This window comes from Trachemys scripta, chromosome 8 (genome assembly GCF_013100865.1).
Source record: "Trachemys scripta elegans isolate TJP31775 chromosome 8, CAS_Tse_1.0, whole genome shotgun sequence".
Taxonomy (NCBI): domain Eukaryota; kingdom Metazoa; phylum Chordata; order Testudines; family Emydidae; genus Trachemys; species Trachemys scripta.
The window spans coordinates 35743768-35762688 of record NC_048305.1 but is presented as its reverse complement, the minus strand read 5'-3'; the positions used below and the strand labels follow the sequence as shown (position 1 = coordinate 35762688).

Below are 18921 nucleotides of genomic sequence, written 5' to 3'. Positions count from 1 at the left end.
CTGGAAGAACTAACCAGACCTTTATATACCGCCGGCTGGGCCTTGATTGGTTTCTGACTGTTTCCAGCCTTTCTAGCCAGTGGAGGACTGATACTTGTTGGTTCCACCTACAGCTGATTCTTATTTATTCTCCATGAATCTCTGTATTGGCCACAAGAATGATTGCAGAAAACTAAAATCTTGCAAATGTGTGTCCAGACACCCATCACAAAATGGCTTTGATTTCCCTCCCCCGTTAATAAAACTTTCAAGTGTTGAATCAGGGAGCAGAAACAGTAGCACACAAGTTAGGTAAATGGTCACATACCATGAATTTGGAATACTCAAAGATTTGTTGAAAGAAATTGTTTGTGACCAATCCACATCTGAAATACGCTTTTGCAGGGAGTGTCCATCAAATAACTTTGAATACAAATTAATGTGTAGAATTTAAAGTATGTGCATGAATAATTATCCAAGCTTTACTTGCAAGCAGTGTCATTCTGCTCTTCCATTTGTACTTAATATTGTCACCTAGTGACTGAGGAACACAGATTTGTTTATTTTTCCTTGGGACTTGGGGACATTTAACTTGCCTCCATCGTCTCCTTAAATGTTTGTCACTGCTCATTTTCATATGGCATGAAGTTAATGGGTTTGACCATCCCAATCTGTGCAGGGGAAAAAAACCCGTTCAAAGCATTAAAGAAGGGGAGCACAACTTAAATACGAACATACTTCATACTGTTCCCAATAATTTCTTCAGCTGTAAGTGGAATTTCATAAAGTACATTGGTTCAAAAAATGGGAACGGGACTGACGTCAAAGCTATAAATTACTGTAATTAAAAGTTAATGGAGGCAGTTATGATGTAAAGTAATAATCCTGCTAAGTGAGAGACCAAAGAATCTCAATCTATTTATTTTATCCAAGAGAAAACTAAGAAGTGAATTGATCATGGTCTAAAAGTAACTACATGGGGAAGAGATTTCTGATGGTAGATAGCTCTTTAATCTGGTAGAGAAAGATTTAACGAAAACCAGTGGTTGGAAGCTGAAGCTAGACAAATTCAGACTAGAAATAAGGGTCACACTTTTAATAATGAGGTTAATTAACCAGTGGAACACCTTCCTTAGAGATGTTGGATTCCCTATCATTTGCATTCTTTAAATCAAGACTGGATAGCTTTCTAAAAGACACTACATCTCTAAGAGATGTTATCGGCTTGATGCAGAAATGACAGTTTGAGATTTTTTGGCCTATGTGATGCAGGGCATCAGATTGGATGATGATAATGATCCCTTCTGGCCTTAATCCCTATGAATCTGTACACACACAGACACAAACACATTTGATAAGCCTATTTTTCACAATAACCTTTCACAGTGCAAGTTCTCTATGTACCTGAGTTCTGGGGAGAGAACAGAGCTACTTCCCTTTAACATGCATGCATGCTTTTTGGTGTAGGATTCACTTCAAAGCAAAGATCAGTAAAACAGAATGTTTTTTGACTTTGCAAAACTAGAGGTGCCCAGGATCCAAGTTCCAGTTTACTGGAACCCCTACGTTTGAGAAACATGAGGGGACATTTGCCCCATTTCTAGTTGTCCTGCATCTCCATAGCCCCATCACACTCCTCTATCATCCATGCTCTTTGGGCTTTTCCCAGGCTTGAGATGAATGTAGCCAGAGTCACAGTGCCTGCCACACTTGAGGAGAGGCCATTCCTGGAGCCTTTCCTCTGAGCAGCTCAGGTGCACCCCATCTCCTCTGGCGCAGTCCCTCTTCTCAAAAGGATCCTTTATTTCTCTGAATGGAAGGCAGTGAATTGTAAGACAGGTGTCTAAAACCTTTTCATTCTGTAAACCACCTCTTAACTGAGTGTTAGACCTCCACTGCCATTCATATGATTTTGCATAACTTCCCAATGACCACTACCACGATTGCTGACATGCAGAAATAATGCTAGGGAAGTATTTCTTGCATTTTGTTCTCTTTCTTCAAACAGCACAGAACACTTATTGCACTAAATGCACTGCCCGCTCCACAGCTCTCTGTGTATCCCTCCTCCCAGCTGCACTGGTCCTCTCTCTCTCTCTCTCTCTCTCTCTCTCTCTCTGTCTCTCTTCCACTGCACACGTTTCTTTGTCTACGGCTACACTGCGCAGCTCCTGCGGCAGCGTATGGGGTATATGTAGCTGCGTGCTGCAGTGAAAAGCAGGCTGCACCCCTACTGCAGCATGTAGCTACTTGTGTCGGAGAAAGGCCTCAGCAGCAGGGAGCTCTCAGAGCCTTTCCCTGCTGCCTCCCCACTGCCAGAGACTTTCCTCACCACTGGAGCTGGATGCTGCATTGCTAAAAATAGCAGGGTAGACATGGGAGGTGCTGCTTGGGCATGTACAGAGCTGCGTAGGGTCCATACCCAGGTCCTTACCCAGAGGGTTCTGGCATGTCTCTACTTGCCTAGAGTAGTGCCTCACCATCTACACTGCTATTTACACCCATGCTAGGGGGCATGTCATATATGTACTCTACGTGCCACCGAAAGGAGTGTGCAGTGTATATAGACCTTTTGCCACCTGCTCCGTTTCCCTTCCTTTCCTCCTGCACATGTTTTCTTGCTCCCCTTGATATACTGGACCAACTCTTCAAACTGATTTACACCAGCTATCTGCATTGACTACAGTGGAGCTATGCAGATTTACACCAGCTGATTTGGTCCACTACCTGCCTTGCTGTCTTTTTTTCCTTGCTCCAACTCCACTGATAGCTGGCAGCTCTGTTGTTGCCTCCAATCTCCAGAGACAGAGTCAGTTTCACGTTTTCAGCTGCTTTGTCCAACTAATTCACTTTAGGCTGATGTGTTCCAGCTCCACCATAGTTGAAGGTTTTTTGAGGTTTGACCAAGATTGATTCAGCTGTTTGATGCATGCACGCATAAAACAAACACAAAACATCCTTCCCCATGCATTCAGGTGAGATTTTAAACTGTGAATTCCAAGAGAATCTTTAGACTTTTCTGTACATTCAGCATATGTCTTGGTTAGTGGTGTTGTTACTCTGCCTGTTTTCATTTGTATATAATAACCTTCAATAAAGAAAGTATTTAAAAAAACCAACAGTCTAGGATTATTTAGCTTGTCAAGATAAAAGAGGGGAAATATAACAGAGGTCTGTAAAATGATGACTGGCTACTCCTGGGGGAATTCTGTGCCAAAAAATAAATTCTGCACAAAACATTTTAAAATTTTGCAAAATTTTGCTTATTTGTCAAAACAACACAATATAATCATGCTGGTTTCAATTATTTTGTTAATTTATTTAAACTACAATACAATGGATGGAGAATGGGAGTGGGGAGCATTGGAGGAAATCCCCAAATCCCCTCTGTCTAATAGTAATGTGGCTAGAATTGACCCTTTACTTCTAGTTATTAGTCAACAAATATATGCAGCCATATGCTCAGTATCGCATCATAGGCAACTGAAGAGCAAGTGAGGGCTGGGGACTCAAACTCACAATTTATATTGGCTACTGACCATCTCCAGAAAGGTCAGTAGCAAACAGTTCATGGAGCACATTTTGATAGGAAATTTTTTCAGTCCAAAAATTTAGACCAGTTCTAATCCCTAAAGCAACATAAACATGTGTAAGGCCATACTGTCCTTTACAATAAGGCTCCTTCACACCACTCTGGCAATGTAAAGGAATCTTAACATTTTTACACCTGTTTTATACTGCTGGGGGAATTCACTAAGAACAATGGGAACAATTCACTAAGCAGGCAGGCTTCTACATTCTCCTCTGCCTGCCGGGACAGAACCTGCCCCAATCCTATCTCCTCAGAAACACCCCAAAGCCCTGCCCCTCCACACCAAGCGTGCTGCAATGGTGAGCAAGAGGGACAGAGTGTCTCTCACTCACACAACTGCCAAGCCCCACCCCCTGATAGTGATTTACCTCTCTACCAGCTGCTCTGGGCGCCCAAATCAACCTGTCTGCACTGCTGGGAAGGGGCGCATGACCGCTCTTGCAGCTTCCCTTTGCTTCTCCAGCAAAAGTCATTTTTCTGTGGGGAAACAAACAAATCTGTGGGGGCCATGAATTCTGCACACATGCAGTGATGCAAAATTCACCCAGGAGTAACTGGTATAATGAAGCCCATCTGATTTTCTATCTCTTATTGCTGTCCCATAGCACAAGGATAGACCACTCAGTGAAATTAAAAGGCAACCAATGTATATTGCATAGTGAAAATACTTTATCTGCAACATATAATTAACAAGTGGAACTCACTGCTGCAGGATGTTAAGACAAATATAACTTATTAAGACTTTCTTTTAAAAGGTAAGATTTAAAATAATACATGTTCAAAGAGAATAGACTGCAGTTACAACTGTTAAGACAAAAATTGCAAAGGTTGCTGATCCTCATGCTTAGGGCATAATATAATCCCTGGCTGTGGCTTGTTAAGGGTGAGTGGTACAACCTTATCCAATTTTCCAGATGCATAGTTAGTTTATTTCCCTTTTCTGAAGCATCCAGTAAAGGTCACACTCAGAGGCAGGTCTCATACTAGAAGTCGACCTGTCAGGTGTTCCACTTCTTGGGATTTGTAAAGCTCTTTCCCAGTCGTCTCTATTCTGTTATGCCTCCACCTGTGGCCCCAGGAACTGATGCCTCTCACTCTTTAGCCGTTTGCACAGGTAGAGTTTTCAGTGTAGGAGTCCTGTTTGGCTGTAATGTCAAATAGCAGAGTGACCACTTGTACCAGCATTTGTTTTCCCCGGTAGGACATGTTTCAGCCTTCCGCTCTTAGCAGCAGAAGAGCTAATGCACAGTACACCCCCAGATTGTACAGGCAGGCACATGAGCACCAGGAAATCTTCAGTGCATGCAGCTAGAGGGGAAGAGAATGACCTCCTACCCCCATTCCCTTCTTCAGTAGTCAAATAGTACAACTCTGAGCAGTAGAGGTTGTGAGATCAACAGTGTGTCTGTCAGCAGCAGCAAAGGTAAAAGAAGATGTCATAGCAAAAAGGTTAGCAGCAGCAGCAGCAGCAATGGCAGAATAAGAAAAATCCACTGTGAGCTCCCGCTGCGCTGTGTTCAGCCTGGCTTGCCAGTCTGAGAAGCAGAATAAAACCTCATCTCTTTTTTTGCACCTGGAGATGCACAGAGCCTGCCTTCGTGCATGAGACAAACGGGAGCTATTGGTCTGGAAATCTGCAGCAGATGTGGGGCAAAGATGGGAACTGGTGAGCCCGCCCTTCATCTGAAGTCAGGGGCCTGCTTCCTTCCCAGCATATTCAGCTGTGACAATCCACCTATTTGCTTTTTTTAAGACATAATGATGTTAACAATAAGTATTTAGACAAGGATCCAACCTCTGAGTCACTATAGAGTAAATGCAGCTGGAGATCAGATGCTTCTCTTAGAGTCCCAGCAGAGGGAAACGTGACTGTATAACTTCCCTCGCCCTGTGCCCCTTAGAGGCAGGTTTTCACACTGGTCTGATTTCTCTTTTCACAGCTGTTCCTCCAAAACTGAAGAAACTGAAGAGCCCAAATGTTCACGTAGGGGAAAAAATTTCACTGAAATGTGAGGCTACTGCAGGGAATCCCCAGCCCTCCTACAAGTGGTATAAAGATGGCAAAGAACTGAAGAAGAGCAAGGACATCCGAATAAAATACGGGAATGGCAAGTAAGTATGAAACTTGATTGCTTTGCACGATAATAATTAACAAATATCTGGTATAAATGTCATACATCAGACTGCCTCCTGTCAGTGTTCAAGTAGCTGTATCTATTTTTCCTGCACCCATACCACCTTCTGCAGGGATGCTGTCAGATTTCACAAGCTAAGCACGTTGGTCTGGATTGGTAGTTGGATGGGAGACCACCAAAAAATTTCTACAGTGTTGTAGGTGGCATCCTGTTTTTGGAGTTAGTATTAACTGAGGTCCCAAGATGGTGTTTGAGGGCACTGTGCTGCTGGAAGAATAAAACTGACCACTTGCAATCATTTTTACAAGAGTAGCATTATGAACCGCAGAGTCCTGGGCAAATTCCATTTCTGATTTCCTAAACTTGACTTACAGTTTCAATTGGATGTACTATTCCTCTTTACTTCCTGTCCTACACTGTTGTGTACTATTGCAACTTTCCTAAGTAGGAGAAGGGCGCCAGGGGTTCCACCAGTACTGCTTCTTTCCTGGGGAGAAGGATGGAGGAATTTATGAAGGCTAGTGCTGAGAGCTCTCTTGCTGGGCTAGTTTCGCATTAAGCGTCACAGAAGTCTTCTGAGTCCCAGCAGTGGAGATTAGTAGGAGCATTGCGAGCAGATTGAAGGAAGTGATTATTCCCCTCCATTCGGCACTGGTGAGGCCACATCTGGAGTATTGCGTCCAGTTTTGGGTCCCCCACTACAGAAAGGATGTGGACAAATTGGAGACAGTCCAGCGGAGGGCAAAAAGAAAATGATTAGAGGGCTGGGACACATGACTTATGAGGAGAGGCTGAGGGAACTGGGCTTATTTAGTCTGCAGAAGAGAAGAGTGAGGGGGGATTTGATAACAGCCTTCAACTCCTGAAGGGGGGGGGGGGTTCCAAAGAGGATGGAGCTTGGCTGTTCTCAGTGGTGGCAGATGACAGAACAAGGAGAAATGGTCTCAAGTTGCAGTGAGGGAGTTCTAGGTTGGACATTAGGAAAACCTATTTCCCCAGGAGGGTGGTGAAGCACTGGAATGGGTTACCTAGGGAGGTGGGGGTTTTTAATGCCTGGCTTGACAAAGCCTTGACTGGGACGATTTAGTTGGGGTTGTTCCTGCTTTGAGCAGGGGGTTGGACAAGATGACCTCCTGAGGTTTCTTCCAACCCTAATCTCCTATGCTTTGTTTTTGGCCATCCTTTAGTCAGCTTTTGTTGATGGAGACCCTAAAGGAGGAGGACAGGAGCTCCATATCTTCCTCAGAAGAACTCAGGGTATTTCCCTCTCTTGCTCTGGGAATGCATTGAGCTGCAGCTGTCTGAATGTGTGGGACATTTGGAAGGTATGGGAATTAAATCTTTCCTGCTTTGCCTTTAAATTGCTGCTTCCTTCTCAATGCAAAGAAGAAACTGGCCTCTTGTTCTACCTCTTTTGTCCCCTACACATACAGTAGCTAATTCAGAGACTTCACAGAAGATCCAGCAGATGAGGAAACTATCTTCCTAGTTCTGTAGCAGGGGAAGGGATGGGTTTCCACAGGGGTCCCTTTGGACAACACTTGGTACATGTGGGACAAAGCTCTTTTAAAGTGGAGTCAGTTTTGAGCCAGCCAGGAGCAGGTGGAATTGGGTAGCCAGTGCAAGGATGTGTGTGTTGCAGTTGGTGATGCTTGGCGTCACCGATCAGCTCCAGGGGCCAGAAGCCTGAGCTGATCTAAGGCCAGCAGTGTCTATTGCATAGCACCAAGGCGGGTGAGAAGATGAACATTTGGATCCTTCTCCAATGAAGTGGCCACAGTGACATCCCCCTCTCCGCCCAATAAGGGTTTAATGCTGCAGAGGGAAGGGTCATAGTTTCCTGCCCTATATAGATGAAGGCATATCCATGTCAAGAGATACATCAGCTGTCACCAAGGGTGATGAGCCTGGAGACAATGCCCCCCATTTTGTGCAGGAAAGAATTCTCCTGCCAGGCCACAGTTCTGTCATGTTAGCCTCTATCCCAGTGTCCTGGAGATAAGAGTCTTTCTATCTCTGCCCCTCAGCTGCAGTGTGTGTACGTGATGCAGCCTGAGTGCTGTGAATCAGGTGCAAGGCACAGTGTGGACCCAGCCCTTTAAGAAGGAACTGCTCCAGCCCATCTGTGCCCATTAACAGCCTTGATGGGCTCTGCTGGAGGACAAGTGTCCCCTATAAAGGGCAGCAGGAAGCTGCAAGCTCAGAAGCTGTGATAGGTAGTGAGGAAAAGTTCTTGCAAGGCAGGCCCTGAGCTTGGAGGAGCTGCCCCAGCTAGGAGGGCTGGAAGTAGCTTGTTGAGGTAGGAAGAAGACCCTGATGCTAGGGGAATTTGGAAGTCAGAGCCTGAAGACTGAGCTCCAGGCAGGTAAAGCTGGCAGTGGTGATCCAATTCTGGGAATGAGGGCTGGGGACTCCCTACCTAAGGGGAGAGAGACACTGAACTGGGGCTGGGGCCTCAAGGGCCAGATTGTGTAGGGACTAAATAAACTGGGACCTCCAGGAGGGGAATGTTTTCAAGGACCTTTGGACTGCAGGTGCAGACTTTAAGAAGCCCCTGCAGCAGGGGAGACTGGCAGGGTGCTGCAGACTGTGTTTAGGAGGCAGCTGCCCTATAATCAGGAAGGGGCTTCTCTGACCATAGCCACACCCCTGCCTAGCTTTCTGGATAAATACCCACCTGCTTATGCAGGCCAAGGGCAAACTCTCCGAGACAGTAAACTGCCACTTTTTTTGTATTTCTCTGTGCAGATGCTATAGGTGAAAGGGATACACTATGACATGGGCCAGTGAGTTTCTGGTAGCATCTCAGTGTGAGAGATCTGGAGGTAGTGGGAGCTCTATGATGAAGAGGGGAGATGACAGTGCCTTCCTACCCAAACACAGTGTTTGAACATAACACCCACAAGGCCTGTCTAGTAATCGGATCATCTCACTCCCAGCCCTACCTTCCACCTAGAATCCCTCACAGGTTTACTCTGACATTGCTTTCCAAAACATTCATCATACTGTGGAGAATACTGCTCTCCTGGGGGAAGAGGTCCTTTAATCCAATGGTTAAATTACCTACATCAGTGGCAGTATTTCACAATTCAGAAAAAAGTTCTGTTGATTCTTGCTGGGTCTCTTTCCCATCGGTGAAACATGGGGAAGTATTAGACACATTTATTCTATAAGATAACATAAATATCTGTGAAGCACCCAGATCATATGGCAATGGGGTACCCAGAAGGGAAGAAGCCCCCATGGTGAATCTGAGGTGGAGGTTTCCTCTCTCACGGCAGAAGTACTAGACGGTAATTAATAGTGCAGAGGCTTTTGCTGAGATTGTTCTGGCCATCTTCTCTAACTAGAACCACAGGACCATGAACAAGGCTCAAAAAGAGAAGAAATCCCAAACTTTGAAGTAGAAGGGCTCTCCAACCACCGGGTTATAGCCCAGGTTAGCTGCCCCCAAGCTGACAAAAAAAATTAGCTTTACTTCAAGACATTGTCTCCTGAGCAGTAAACGAAGTGTATTCAACAGCACACCGCCACAGTAGAAACAGAAATACTGGGGGAGCCCTGACTCAGCCCAGTAACATCAGAACTAGAGCAAAAATGAGAGACCAGCGATATGATGAGAGATACAGCAGGACAAAGCAAATGTCTGCTACAATCTCTATGCTGTTGACCCCTTTGCTGTTAATTCCCTGGCCCTAGCTGAATCAGGGTTGACATGGTGTGGAAGCCACAGCAGGGGCGTAGGTGAGGGCATAACTCATACAGTCTGCATGTGCCCTTGTGCTGGAGAACGGGAAAGGGCAGAGATGTCTGTCTGCTAACTGCTTGTTCACAGGAGCCGTGGTCCATGCAATTGCTGCAGCCAGGTTGTCCTTCTCTCTAGCTTGAGAAAACACAATGCTGTTTTCCCTCGCTGGTTCCTTCACACCAAGACAAAACTCTGAACGTGAGTTGCTCTGCCTGCCCCACTGGTGTGCTGTTAATGCTGAGCTAGGCTCTAGCCTGGCTGTATTTCAAGCTACTGAGACCGGATTAAAGAGACGGGTGAAATGACATAGGAATTGTCCATGGGCAGCCCCATATTTTGAGCCATAGCCTAGATGCCGATGGCTAGGTGTCAGCTCTCTTTCTTCTACTAGGTCTCTTCTGTGGGCTCAGTATGGTCAGAGCATTGAAAGTCCTCCTTCACCATGAGAGTCCAAAGAGCAGTCCCCAGTGTGTATTGTCCCCCAAAGCAACCACTGTCTTGGCAAAATGTCCAGGTGCATCCACTTAAGGAATAGACTGCTCTCTGCCTACAAACTAAATCCCTCTTCTACCCTCCTCTTCAACAGGTCAGCTATCATTTTCACTGCAATCAGGCATTCCACTGGCTGGTAAGGACAGGGGATTTCAGTCTCCTTTGGGGGTAGATTAGTTTCTAACCCTGTCCTTTGCCCTTCCACACCACACAACACCCATGTAAGCCCCCATTTAGACCCCATTCAGTCTTCGTATGCTCTTCTAATCCAAGAGTCTCTAGCAAGCCATGCAAACATTTTACACACACTGCTCTGCATGTCCTGTGTAGGAGAGGAACCCTCCCCCAGCAATTCTATGGGTCTGTGCAATAAGCTACCAAACTAGGCAAACTGGTTGTATTATAACCATTCTGTATTCAGTGAGAACTTCAAGTAAAGATCTTTATCAGCCACCCCTATTGCTTCTGCCATGAGACAGACTACTCCTTGGGCAAATCTTCACTTTTCTGTGCCTCCGTTTCCCCATGTGTAAAATGGGGATAATTATACTGACCTTTGTAAAGCACTTTGAGGTCTACTGCTTCAAAGTTCTTCAGAAGCTAGTTGTGGTTTATACATGCATGGTAACATTTAGGGAGTCCCATGACACTGGACAACATATCCACCTACATAATTTATTGGCACCTACATAATTTATTGGAATGAATAGAATGGGGACATTGATTTGTTTATGCAACATCATGGAAGTATTGGATGTAAAATATTTTCCATGACGTTTTCTCCATGTATAATCCTTTACATGACAGAACAATCGACCACTAACCAGGAAGTAACTGTAAAGAGCTGGCAAGAGACAGCAGCTATTGAGAAGTTTTCTCTTCTAGGAAAGCTTGGGAATGTGGCAGCAGAACAACACACCCCGCAGGCGCTGAGTCATAATAATTTGACAATTAGTCATTTTTCAGAGCAGTGTTGACATTTTATGTATCATGTAACTTCCCAATCCATCCATTTCTGACTTTGTATGTCCTGACACAACAAAGAAACAGTCTATAAATCTAGGACTGTTTGGTCACTTGGAAGTCTGAAAGTTAATTTTCTGCTGCTGTATCCAGTGCATAAGAGTGTGAAAAATACTACATCTATCCTTATTATGGCATGTATAGAGTATTCATTTTTAAAATTAGAAGTGACTAAAAGAAATCAATTACAACACATTGAGCCATTTTACCACCTTACAACGTTGATTACTTGCCATTAGAACAATTTTAATCCTATAGATTTCAAAATCACCCCAAAAATTATTGGCCTCACTCATCACTAATCTTTCTGTGATTAATGTAACACCTCCTTCCTATGGAAAGTTAGAGAGTCAGTCAAGAGAGGGCTTTGAATGGACGTATTAACACAATCTAACCATGGCACTGTAACAGCCCCTCTGTAATTGCATATGCACACAGTCTGAGGGCAGATGGTGTTGGCTGTGAATGGACTTGTGTTAAGGGGGGGTCAAGGATGTTATGTAGAAATTACCCATGACGTCCTAGGTAGATACAAAGTACTTATATGGCCTTGTTACTGTAGTGTCTGAGCACCTCACAGTCTTTAATTCATTTATCCTCACAACAGGCCTGTGAGGTAGGGTAGTGCTGTTATCCCTATTGCACAGATAGGAGAACTGAGGCCCAGAAGGTTTATATGACTTCTCCATGCTCCCCCCAGGAGATCTGTTTTGGAGCTGGGACTCCTATGTATCAGGCTAGCACCCTAACCCTTCTCTCAACCAGAGATCTCTTCCTCCGACCGGCTGTAACATCTTCCTGCCTCTGTCCCTGACCTGAGAGCCCTCTTTCTCCTGCCTGGCACCCTCTGACAGATAGCAAAGCTGGCTTGCTGGAAGAAGGTGGTTCCCACCTGCCCAAAGAGTGCATGGGTAGCACGGTGATGGGTGCCCGATAATTCCCATAACAGAAGTAAAAGTGTGAGGAAGAACCAATCCTTTTCCCTCAAGACACTCCTGTCAAGTAACAATGCTGCATTTACTAGTTTCCATGGCACCAAGTTGGCCTGCGGCCAGTAACAGGCCAGAAACATGTTGGGTGATAAAAGCTCTTCCTTCTAGCAGGAAAAAGTCCCAAATCTTAACACACCCCAAAACAGGAGTCCTGCTATGTCACCAATGAAGAGTGCGCCTGACCTGAAAAGAAACCTCAGTCCCAAGGTGCACCCCAATTCCTCTTCTGACAGACGTCCATCCCAGCACTCTGCTCCTATCCCTGCTTTCCGGTGAGAGAGCCTTGAAAGCACCCTGGCATTTCTGACTCTCCCTTCATGGGGCTTGTTACCTATGCAGAGCCAGGGACTTGTCTACCAAAGTGGTAATCAGGCAAACCTTAGGGCTGCTCTAAACGTGCCTGCCCCTTGCTCTAACAAGGAAGATCTCCCCTTTCCCTCATTTGTCACACAGGGTGGGACAAAGCTGTTGGCTCCGTTAAATTGCTGATGGCAGGCAGTCAGGATTTTGGCAGTGATTTGGTACTTTCCCTTCTGGCCTTGGCTGAAAGCATGAAACACTTTAGAAACAGCCCTTTTCAAATCCCAGGTGAAGGATCCGGGAGCTCTGTTTGTGTCTGCAAATATCTTGCCCATCACAGCTACAAATACTCCAAAACAGGCTTTAGTAGAGCGGGAGAGACCCCGAAAGAGAAGACAGGAGAGACTGAAGTCCATCAGTGCTGAAGGGCTCCCAACAAGCAGAGGGGGGTCCCTACTCCGTGCTCCAGGGAAACCCAACCAAGGTGGCCTTGGAAAAATGTCTTTCTGAGCCAAATATGGACATAGAACTGGAAGGGACCTCCTGGGTCTGTGGGCCCAGTTCCTTGCTTTCATAGATAACCCTGTCATATTATACTGTTCATGAATTTATCAAGGTCCATCTTACAGTTAGTTAGGTTCTCTGTCCCCAGTGCGGCTATTGGTGGTAAGCAACCATCAAATGAGGATCTATTCAACTCTGTAGGTGTAGCAAGAACCACCATGGCTAAATAGCTGACCCCACACATACTCTGTGGGAATGTTGGTATCCCAGCGAGGTGGGGACTCCCAGAACCTCCAGGGGCAGAGGATTCAAACTCTATTGCCCTTTGAAGGGTAATGTTGGGGAGGGAAAATCTTGGGCAAGGAGAGCAGGGAAAACCTCTGTTCTTGAAGAAAGCACCAAAGACTAATGCTCCCACAGAGCTGATAGGACCCTCTGTTTCAAGGTCTAATCCAAGAGACCCATTTAGGGTAAGCTACATGATATTCAGGTTATCTACTTGAGTCAGGCTGAGTGGATCCAGGTATTGCACAGAGTTGGGCTTTTTGGTTTCTTAGAAATCCTACATGGGTCTGTGTTACTGTTAGATCATAGATCTAAATCTAATTCTTTGTGATCCTCTTGAAATATCTTACTCTCTATTCAGCGGGGTCCAGTGAATGGAGCACTAGAATGGGAGTCAAGAGACCTACTCATTGACTTAACCTTCCTGTCCCTCAGTTTCCCCACCTCTAAAATGGGGGCTCACACCCCACTATAAAGCACTTTGAGATCTAGGGACGAAAAGTACCATATAAGAGCTAAGTATTGTTAACTGAATAGAGGTGAGTGCTTTTTAAATGGGAGAGACTCGCTATGAAATAGAGTGTATTGTACCAAGGAGACTAGCAATTACCTGTAACTCAAAAGCTCAGATTTCTCATCAATTATCTATCTGCTTTGTTAACTACAAGCACAACCTTCCAGCGCCACAGGGCAGGGGAGTCGTCCTTCTCAATGAGTTCACAGGAGGGAGGGGAAAAATCTTGATTCCTTGCTTCTGAACTGCATGTTCCATCGCTAATTAGGAACAGGCTTGGACAGGCCTGCCTTGCACAGAAAGGAAACCTACCTCTTGGGTGGAAGAAAGTATTGGCTGGTGTTTTATTGCCTGCTAAATTTAAATAACATGCCATTGATAGGAATGTCAAGAGATTTTCCAGCAAGAAATGAACACAATAGCAAAACCACAGCAGAGTGGATAGGGATACTCTGCAGGGAGACTTGAATGAGCTTGTGAATTGGAGTATTAGAAATAGGATGAAATTTAATAGTAAAAAGTGTAAGGTTATGCACTTGGGGACGAATAATAACAATTTTAGTTACAAGATGGGGACGCATTGGTTAGAAGTAACGGAAGAGGAGAAGGACCTAGGGGTCCTTGTGGACCGCAGGATGACTATGAGTCGGCAATGTGACGTGGCGGTGAAAAAAGCCAATGCGGTCTTGGGATGTATTAGGCGAGGTATATCTAGTAGAGATAGGGAGGTCCTGCTTCCGTTGTATAAGGCACTGGTGAGACCTCATTTGGAGTACTGTGTGCAGTTCTGGTCTCCAATGTTTAAAAAAGATGAACTCAAACTGGAACGGGTGCAGAGAAGGGCGACTAAGATGATCAGAGGAATGGAAAACCTGTCGTATGAAAAGAGATTAGAGGAGCTTGGGTTGTTTAGTCTGACAAAGCGAAGGCTGAGGGGGGATATGATTGCTATCTTTAAATATATCAGAGGGGTTAATACAAGGGAGGGAGAGGAATTATTCCAGTTTAGTACTAATGTGGACACGAGAACGAATGGATACAAACTGGCCGGGGGGAAGTTTAGGCTAGAAATTAGACGAAGGTTTCTGACCATCAGAGGGGTGAAATATTGGAACGGCCTTCCGAGGGAAACGGTGGGGGCGACGGACCTGTCTGGTTTTAAGATTAAGTTGGATAAGTTTATGGAGGGAATGGTTTAATGATAAAACATAGTAGTCAAGGAAAACCAAGCAATGGTACATGAACAACATAATGGCCAACAAGGGTCAGGCTAGAGACTCTTGCCTATATGCTCGGGGTATTACTGATCGCCATATTTGGGGTCGGGAAGGAATTTTCCTCCAGGGTAGATTGGCCGAGCCTCTGGAGGTTTTTCGCCTTCCTCCGCAGCATGGGGCAGGGATCACTAGCAGGAGGGTCTCAGCCGATTGAAGTCACTAAAACACAGGACTGGGGACTTCAACGGTAGAGTACAGGGAAGGGTCTTGCGGCCTGCAGCATGCAGGGGGTCAGACCAGATGATCATAATGGTCCCTTCTGACCTTAATGTCTATGAGTCTATGAGTCTATAAGCTGTATTCAGATCACCAGAGCAGACCTTCCACTACCAGTGCTGATCATAGCATGTGAGATCTTTTCCAAAGCACTGGAAAACAAAGTTAAGATTGAGTTACTCTACTCATGGTGCTTTGCCAAACTGTCAAACCCTGACTATTATGGGAGTTTGGGGAGTTCACATTTGTCTAAGAGCAGAAATTTAGCTTGTATTTCTTCTAACCCTCTGTGGTATTACTCATCACGAGATCAACCCAGAGAGAGATGTGCATATGGATCTTCCATTGAAGTCAGTGGGAGCTGGCTGGATCAAACACCTGATGGTCTGCTGGTTCCGGTTGCTTTTGTATCCCATTCCTGATCTGTGCTCTTTTCTCTGACATGAAGAGAGATGACAGACTTTGAGGTTTGCCCATCACTGTAGTTAAATGTTTTGGATGTTCAGTTTGGATCTGGTTGACCATTTGATGAGCTTGTGGAAGGACCGTCCTACTTGCAGTGTCATCAAGCAACTCTGTTATTACCCTGTGGGGTACCTTCTCCATCCCATTTCTGAACAGTACTCCCAGGAGGCTGAGACACAAAGATTGAACTCATTGCTCGGGTTAGTGGGGGTTACCCCATTGTCTTGAGCAGAACTGCACCTCTTTACATCAGTGGTGAATTTGGCCTGCAGAAAAATGTGCATCTTACTCTGCTAAAAAGAAATTAAAGTTATGGTAAAACAAGATGGACAATTTGTTTGAGGTTGTTGCACAAACTAGAAATTACACAGGCAGGTTTAAGAGAAGAGGGAACACAACTAAAGGAGAATTTAAAGGCAGTCCTACTCTAGAGTAAATTGGCATAAATGCCATTGAAGCAACAATTGGATGACGATGGTTTTAATAGGTTGGTGTTAGGGTCTGAGCCTGCAAAAATTTGAACATCTGGATAACTTTCCCTACATGAGTAATCTCTTTGGGTATGTCTACACTGCATTGTAAATCTGGGTTTGTGGAACACAGGCTTGCACACTTGGTGTTTCCAAGCCTGGGCTTGTGTCCACAGTGCACTGTAACCCTGGTGGACTTGGGTCTCACAGCTGTGTTAATGCTTCCAGACTGCACTAAGCAGACCTTCTCACTCAGGTCTGTGGCTTGAGCTGTGTCCACACTGCAAAATTACGGGGCATGGATCTGTCACAATGGGACTCAAGCTCTGACCCACCCCCTGCTGCTTGTTACAAGAGTTTGCAATCTGGGGGCAGTTTTAGATAGAGAGCAGCAATGACCAGGGTCAGCTCTTTTTTTTCATCTCCTTCAGACCAGGAGGTTGTGATCACCTGGAGATTAGACGGCTGCAGTGCAGGGCTTTAGAGCAACTCAGGAAGTGAAGCTAGAACAGAATGCAGCAGCTTGAGTCTTAAGTACTGATAGTTTTTTCACCATGACCAGATCCAACGCCCATTGAAATCATCACTGTACATCCATTGACTTGGATGGGTGCTATATCAGAGAGGCAAGATCTTTCAGGTGTGAAATACAACACTGGTCCTGGCCACTTGTGACCATTAAAGCCTTTTGTATTGACCAAATTCCAACTAGGTTAATGACATTTTGCCTGTATTACTTACTGGTCAATTCACCCTGCAGTTTCACTTCGATATTGTTGTGTAGTGTTACAGTGCACTGGTACAGTTCACACCAGAAGTGGCTGCTTGAAACTGTGACATGAATGCACTGTTAAGCTTCAAACACCAGAAAGCAAATAAAAGGGACACCCGCCCAGTTGTCTATTAAAAACCTTGTGATTGTGGTGGAGCCTGACTCATGAGTGTTGAATGCTTGAGGTTGGCAATATTGGAGCTGGGCAGAAGGGCTGGGGGGCAAAAGGCACCTACAGGGCTGGTGGGGTGTCAGGACTGAGCAACTTCAGCTGAGCTTGAGGACTAGCCGGCCCAGCCTCCCGGCAGATTAATGAGCTCAGCTGGGTTGTGGTAGAACTGCCTGATTGGCTGAGGGCAGCCAAGAGTTTTGCCTTTAAGCTCAGCAGCAGCAGCAGCTCACTGGCTGCTCAACACTCCGACTACAGCTGTGATTGCTCTTTCTCCTACCTTGCTCCTCTCCTGCTCTGGTCCTGTTCTTGCCTTGCTCCTGATTCCTGGCTTGGGCTCTGGTTTCTGGCCCCCACATTGAACCATGGAGCTGGACTGCTGGTACCTGGGGTTGACAGGGGGAGTTAGAATCCCACTGTGGATCATACTACTGTTCCACATTTAGGAATTGGTCAGGATGTGGGGTTCCCAAGCCGGAGACGTTGTGGGGTTCACTGAAGCTGCATACAGAGCATCCGACATAAGGTGCAGTTCTACTCTCAAATGAGTTTGGAAAGATGGCATTATGGGTTTTCAAGCTTACAATCTCTCCTTGGCTGCATGTCAAATGGGCTCAATTTACCAACGGATACTTCCTTCTAGCTGCCAGCCCTGAAAACTCCTCCGAAGAGCTAAGAAATCTAGCTCCCTCCTTTCCACCCTTAATACAGATCCCGGGAGCCCACTGTTTGTCCTTAATCTGTGCCACCCCCAAGGCTCTGCAGCCATGGAGCACGGTGAACAATCTACCCTGGGCCTCAGACCTGTGCTCCAGAATCTACATTTTCTTTCAAAGGAATTGTTGTTCTAGCCCTTCTGCTTGGGAAGAAAACCTCCCAAATGCATAAATATCTATGGGGAAAGGTGACACCAAGTCAATTACATATCAGACTAAGTCATGCAAGAGAGCCCACCCTGATTGTATTTTCCTGTTAAATACAGTAAAATCAAACTTGATATTTTTTTTGGTTTAAATCTACTTGAAGCTGCCCCAGAATTTCCAGTTTCCTACAGGCATGTGCTGCTGAAACCAGGGACCTTAACCTGGAACTTAGTCCATCTTGGAGAGCACACCGGCCTGTTCAGTAGACTTGCACAGGGGGATAGCATTGGGGGACTGTGGGGTTGCCCAAGTGGCCATGCAGCTGGAACTTATGTATTGGTTGATTATTAACAACTTGGTTAGGATGCATGGCCCAGAAGGGAATCCAGCTCACTCTCCTGGATTCTGCAGGGCAGGGGGAAGTATAATCTTGCTTTGTCCTCCATAACGTCATCCTCTCCAACTCTGGATATGTCGAGAGACCAGAGCTGTGGAGTGAGATGTCGCTATTGTTACACAGCTGCATATCAGGACAGAGCAGCACTTAATCTGAGGAGGTCCTTAAACCTGCTTCCTTGGAAGAGAGTCAGTGCCTGAAGAGAGTAGGAGAGTGGGCTCAGGGGATGTCCGAGTTGCCTCGTGGGGACCCAGAAGGATGTTAGTGGGAGAAGTAGCCTTGGCAGACAGCTGTCACACAGTCAACATGTGGCAAGGGCGGAATGCTGGCCTGGGGGGACAGGAAATAAGAACTCCAACCCATCCTCCCCTGGGAGAGGATGCTGCTTGTCTAACCACTTCCACCACCTCACTTCTCTCTTTTGTTCAGTTTAGGTTATTTTATGTTTCCTGTTTGCTGTCTGTTTTTATCACCTAATCTTGACATAGCTAGATTATGCCCTGGAATACATAACTGCGTGCTTGGAGTCATGCATGTTGTTTTCAAACATCCACAGGCGTGTCTGGCTTTCAAAACTGTACTCTATAAAAAGTGAATAAAATGTCAGGTTAAGGAATAGGTTGGTTCAAGTTTGCGTCTGAGGTTGGGAGAAAATTCAAGGTTGTGACTCATTTCTGAACCAGTTCTCCATCCCTAATGCAATCCAGGTGCTTTCCCATGGCCATATC

At 45.5% G+C, this 18921-nt stretch overlaps 1 protein-coding gene across 2 annotated transcripts in view; it reads left to right on the top strand.

Annotated features, from left to right (window-relative positions):
- The window catches only part of NRG2 (neuregulin 2), a 331862-nt gene that overhangs the window by 233670 nt on the left and 79271 nt on the right, over positions 1–18921 (top strand). Inside the window, exon 3 of one of the 2 annotated variants that reach the window (XR_004646760.1) lies at positions 5512–5614. Coding sequence is in view for 1 of the 2 variants with exons in the window: in XM_034778371.1 (XP_034634262.1) it covers positions 5512–5683 (172 nt within the window). In the remaining variant the exon portion in view is untranslated. Of the gene's footprint in view, positions 1–5511; positions 5684–18921 lie in introns of those variants that run through there. The other variant, XM_034778371.1, reaches the window with a different exon arrangement.